Source organism: Scylla paramamosain, chromosome 7 (assembly GCF_035594125.1).
Source record: "Scylla paramamosain isolate STU-SP2022 chromosome 7, ASM3559412v1, whole genome shotgun sequence".
Classification (NCBI taxonomy): Eukaryota; Metazoa; Arthropoda; class Malacostraca; order Decapoda; family Portunidae; genus Scylla; species Scylla paramamosain.
In genome coordinates, this window is record NC_087157.1 from 3971501 (window position 1) to 3977500 (window position 6000).

The following is a 6000-nucleotide window of genomic DNA, read 5'->3' on the forward strand; positions in this document are numbered from 1 at the left end:
GCCATGACTGTTTAGGACATGTTTTGCAGTCTGAGTGATCATAACTGCAGCAGTGGCACCAGCAGGTCACCACAGACCACCCAATATTTGTAAACAAAGCACATCAGAAGGTTCATCCAAAACAAGATCCTGCTTCTACTGCCACATTCATTCTTCTTATCCCAAGGAAATTAACCATTTCATGAAGATAAGCTGCTCCATATTGGTATATTTTTCAGAATAATGCTATGTAATATTTATAATTTCCCAGTTCACCTCTATAAAGCGAACCTGAACCAATAATGATCATATGCCATGAGAAAACAATACAGCTACAACTATGTAGCTGGGAGACATTCACATAAATCATTTTTAAACACTCAGAAGAATTATCTTGACAAAATGTTACAATCCACACAACAGTACCAAGAAGCTATAGCCTGTTCAGAATCAGAGGTATCAAATACCATGTCCCCACCATTACTTATAAATCCATTATAAGGACTGGCAGACAACCTTAGTGCAGAAGTCCTTCACTTTGGATACCATGCAGTGAACAACTGACTGCCACCTCCTCACTTGATGCAAGTTATGATAATAACAAAATTCATTAGACCTCAGTTTCACAATGAAATAATACATTTCTGTAATTCCAACACTAAAAACAATGACTAAATGAATACCAAGCAAGAGACCCTCAACTTACAAATTACACAAAATTAAGTTTGTCAGCAGTACCTATAAACAAAATTTTGTGTACATATAGTCCCTAACTTACAAACAGCCTCTCACAAACTGGTTTCATTCTAACAGGCTGTTCATAAATCAATCTGTTCTGAAATAGCATTTGTACTGCAGGCATACATGGACCAACTTTCTCTGGTGAGGTGAAACAACTCTGACTGTAAGTGGAGGAGACAGTAGGTGATGGTGGAGTATCAGAAAAAGGAGACAATGGTGTATCACTTGTGAGAGAGGATGGGTTGTCATCACTGTTCTTGCATTTAATACCTGACATGTTTGAATGATGGACAAAAAAGGAGCACGCAACACACATTCTAATGACCCCCTTTTGGGTACATACAGTAAGATACTAACAACTATTATTCACAACTCCAGTGTTTCCAACTGGATTCGCATGTCTGCCGATTGGCAGACATGCAAATCATCCTTATACACTAATTTCAAACTTGGATACTTTTGTTGGTAGTTGAAAGTTTGTAACTTAACATTCATAAGGAATGGTACATTCCCATAGGAAATAATATTAATACCTGTAGTTTAATTTCACAAGCACCTACAGGATGTAACACAAGTTTCTGGGAATACAGCTAAAGGTGAAAGTACAGGTTATTCTACATGGAAAATGTTCTATGCACAAAGGCATTTTGAGGTGAGGCAACATCTCCTGCTTCCTGTGCCACACAGCTACAGCCGCCACTCAATCAACATGCAAAGTATCATTATATATACATTTTGAACTTGCGAACTACTTAGTTTATCTCTGAGAATTCAAAATTTATCAGCTCTTCACAGCCTTGTCTATGCAATATCAAAATAACAAACAGAATTTGTAGGTGGATCTTATTGCATTTCATGGGCAACACAACAGCAGAACAAAGTTTATAAAGTGTCATTTTGTTAGTATTCTAAAAGATTATCCCACAGGGTTGGTATCCTGCTAGGTTGAATATTTCATCAAGTTAAGGAGGGCAACAGGGAGGGTACCTGCGGCTTTTAAATCTTAGTAAGTTGTCTGTTGATATAAAATGTATATTCTGTGAATTTCATGAAATTTGGGTGAATATGTAGGGGAGACTCAAAGGTTTTTTTTTTTTTTGTTAATCGCTTTGAAAAACATAGAAAATGTATTAATAGATCTAGATTTTGTATTTATACTTTTTTTGTTTTGTCTAAAGAATGTGAATTTTTTGGGGCACCATTAAATTTCTCCACTTCCCATTTTCTTTCTATATTTTTAAACATTTTTATAAATAGGAAAAACTGACCTTTAGTTGTAGTTTTCATTGATACCTTACAATAAATTGTCAGACTTCATTGATACCTTACAATAAATTGTCAGACTTTTTGTCAATTTTCTGAAATATTTGAAGTGTAAAAAAGAACTTTGTAAGATTTTAGCTCCAAAAGATTTTTTTTTTTTCTTTTCATTTGTCTTGCCATTTGTATTTATTTGAGTGGCATGAAATCTTCATATATGATTGTTTGTACCTTGTTCACTTACTGAAAAGGGCAAGACACCCAGTCCCCCTTTATATAAAAAAAAATATAAGAACATAAGAACATAAGAAATAAGGGAAGCTGCAAGAAGCGACCAGGCTTACACGTGGCAGTCCCTGTATGAAACACTCCTACCTATTTCCATCTGTTATCCCCATCCATAAACTTGTCTAATCTTCTCTTAAAGCTCTCTAGTGTCCTAGCACTAACTACATGATTACTGAGTCCGTTCCACTCATCTACCACTCTATTTGAGAACCAATTTTTTCCTATCTCCTTCCTAAACCTAAATTTTTCAAGCTTGAACCCGTTATTTCTTGTTCTACCCTGGTTGCTGATCCTAAGAATTTTGCTTACATCTCCCTTGTTATAACCCTTATACCACTTAAAGACTTCTATCAGGTCCCCTCTTAACCTACGTCTCTCTAGAGAATGTAAATTTAACCGCTTCAACCTCGCTTCGTAAGGAATACTCCTCATCCCCTGTATCCTTTTAGTCATTCTCCTCTGTACTGATTCTAATAGACCTATATCTTTCCTGTAATGTGGGGACCAGAACTGCACAGCGTAGTCTAGATGAGGTCTGACCAGCGCCAAGTATAACTTTAATATTACTTCCGGCCTTCTACTTTTAACACTCCTAAAAATGAATCCTAGTACCCTATTTGCCTTGTTTCTGGCTTCTATGCATTGTTTCCCTAGACGGAGTTAGAGAAATATATATATATATATATATATATATATATATATATATATATATATATATATATATATATATATATATATATATTAATTAGTCAAAGGCGAGGGTATCACCAATGTCACACCTTGTCATGGTCAGTTTTCCTAAACAACAGTAATGGACTCCTCTATCTCTCAAGCAGCATTTGTAGCTGAGAAAGTAACATTGTGAAGACATTATTGCTTGTATCAGGCACAGGCTTCACAACTCTGTGAAGAATCTTTTGTTGAAGCTGCAGAGATGTCTCATGTGCAAAGTAATTGATGCAGCAGTTGGTGGTGGTGGAGTAGGTGGTGACAAAGTAGATGGTAGTACAGAAGAGCATGATGAGGTACTTGGTGGTGTTGCAAGGTAGTGAGTGGATGCAAGGGAGTGATGATGCAAGTAGTGGTGGAGGAGGCGGTGAGGCTAGTGGCAAGCCACCAGTGAGTCTGCGGAACAGCATCTTAACTAGCAAGGGAAGAACCTTCTACAGTACTTTCTAGCATCTTTTCTGAATCTCAGCTGCTCCATAAGCCTTCTTGATGTTGCTAAGCCTCTTCTTGGTTGCCTTGCACTTGTACATCATTTGTAAAGACATTTTTAGCTGTAAAGCTGAGAAAAAAAATCTCAAACACCCTCCCCCATCAACATCTGGGTGAGGACTGAAGGCCTCCCACAGCATACTGTCAGCTGGACAAATGGTGAGAGGAAAGACAAATGGCAAAATTTGCAGGGAAAAATATTTCTAATGTGAATTTTATATGTGTAAAAGCTCTGAGTTATACCAAGGGTATTAGTGTGCACATCAGACAACAGCATGGGGCATTTAAATCTCTTATAGGGGCAATGTTTTTTAAATTCTAGAAAAATAGGCTTCATCACCTGTAAATACACAATATCTCTGGCATGTTGAGTGAAAAAAAACTAATTTTGTCCTTTCCAAAAATATTCGTCAAAAATACTCCAAGACGCCTCCCTTTAAAACTTGTTTATTTATTTATTTAACACATTATATATTTCAGTTTAGTGGTTGGAAATTAATTTGCAACAAATTTCATCACAATACACAACCAATACAAAAAAAAAAATATTTGAAAAAATGGCGAAATGAACACAGGCAATTCAAAGAAAATCTCCGATACTGAAAATCTGACACTACATTTAATTTTAAATTTGCCGACCAATTTCAACAATTGAATTCAAACTTAAAATCAAGAGATCCACATGATGAATTAGATGGAGATTTGTTATCTGGAGGATGCAGTTTACCAGAATAAAAGTGAGCATTCTAACCAAAATGCTGACCAGCTGTGGCATTTAGTTGTGACTAACTGATCAGGATTCACATATGCAGCTTTAGCATAATGAACCTCAAGTTGTACTGGAAGCATGCCCGTTTCTTATAACTAAAAACATAATATATGAAATGTAAACTTAACAATTTCAGACTAATGGTGTTTATACAGACTTGTCAAAGATAATGAAAGTGAAGGTTTTCCCTTTTAGCATCTAACAGAAACCAAACGATTGATGATATGTACCTGTCATGTAGCTGTAGATGGACTGAAGGTGCGCCCTGTCTTTGTAGTAACTGCTGGAGAGAGTGCACCATACCACGTCCGAAATCCGCTTCACCAGTTCCCGGGTAGCGTACCGAGGGCTGCCGAAGGAGGCAACATCCACGTGCGCCTTGATAATGGCCAAGAACCTCTGATGTAACGCTTCGACAGTTTCGTATTCAACACAGGGAAGTACATGGTGGCTGTCTGAGTACTTGCCTTCCGAGAATTCGTCCTCGTAACTGACTGGCGGCTCCGTCACTCCTCGGGAGCACGTCAATGTGTTTTCAATGTGTCCCACGATTATAGACAGTATAGCAAGATTTGGTTCACTATTCTTTTCTAAATGAAGTTTGAAAAGCTTCACCACTCCGTCAATGTCTGTTAGCGGGAAGAGCGCCCTCTCCTCGCTAGATAACTTGGCCATTTTGTTTACAGATGCGTCACAAACATCAACATGTTCCAGTAATGTCGAGCCACCGCCGCCACGTCCGAACGCCGCCGCTGCCTGCTGCTCCCCGCGCTGCTGTCCCTCTACCCTGTCATGCTCATTGTTGCCTCCTGTTGCTAGCACGCCAGCGTGACAATACACGCTGTTATCTTGATGTTCCTTATGCTTTAATTTATTAACAGATGTCTTGATAACACAAGTACTTCAATCTAGAGGCAACTCCGCATCTGCAACGGAATAGAAGTCCCGTTACTTTCTCCCTGGAATGATCAGCTGCACAAGTTTGTTGCCATTAAATGCAATAAAATTTTATAAAAACTAAACAAAAATATAGAATAAAAGATCAAATGCGTCGAAATAATCCAATCACGGAAAATTTCAATCGTCGTAGTTTCACAGTAGGAAAAAAATATTTTTCATCACAAACTATCTTGTTAGGAACACATTTCCCTGTTTTACTTCGTATTTCGTGTTTTTTTTTTATTGACTTCAAACAGTGACTTCAACTTAATAATACGAAACTTTCAGAAGACTACGCGGGAAATGGGGTGTGAGTGGAGGGAGGCGCCTGACGCGTCAATGCGGGACTGCAGGCGCTCAACTTCCTCCATTGATTGCTGTGATAGTTCTTAATGACACTTCCATTTGGTGTGTCATGAAATATTGTAAGGTAAATATGTAATAAATAAAAATCACCTGGACGCCGCTAAGTCCTCTTGACAAGTGGTTAAGGTTAAAACAAGGGAAGAGCAAACCACGTGCGTATCCTAGGCAGAGGAGAGAAATAATAGCGAGGACTAGAGAAGGGATAGAGGGAGTTGCGCCACAGTTAATGCCAGCGCGCGCCACACCCCATACTATACCCTCCTTCCCCTCCCTGCAGGTCTGCCACACCCGCTAAACTGTGACCTGCACCCCATCACCCGTCCCGCACGAGGTGGATGGCCGTGTGGAGTGTAGCGGTGTGCCCGGTGTGAAGGGGTGACGGCTTTACATAGTTCATGTGGGCGGCAACATAAGGCACCTGCGTCAGACACTGCGTCACC

General features: G+C 38.9%; 1 protein-coding gene across 2 annotated transcripts in view; it reads right to left on the reverse strand.

The window, feature by feature from the left end:
* The window catches only part of LOC135101924 (menin-like), a 28407-nt gene that overhangs the window by 19406 nt on the left and 3001 nt on the right, over nt 1–6000 (reverse strand). The window contains exons 1-2 of one of the 2 annotated variants that reach the window (XM_064006301.1): nt 5651–5808; nt 4486–5181 (exon numbers count right to left, since the gene is read on the reverse strand). In XM_064006301.1, the coding sequence (XP_063862371.1) occupies nt 4486–4930 (445 nt within the window). In that variant the 5' untranslated portion in view covers nt 4931–5181; nt 5651–5808. Of the gene's footprint in view, nt 1–4485; nt 5182–5650; nt 5809–6000 lie in introns of those variants that run through there. The other variant, XM_064006302.1, reaches the window with a different exon arrangement.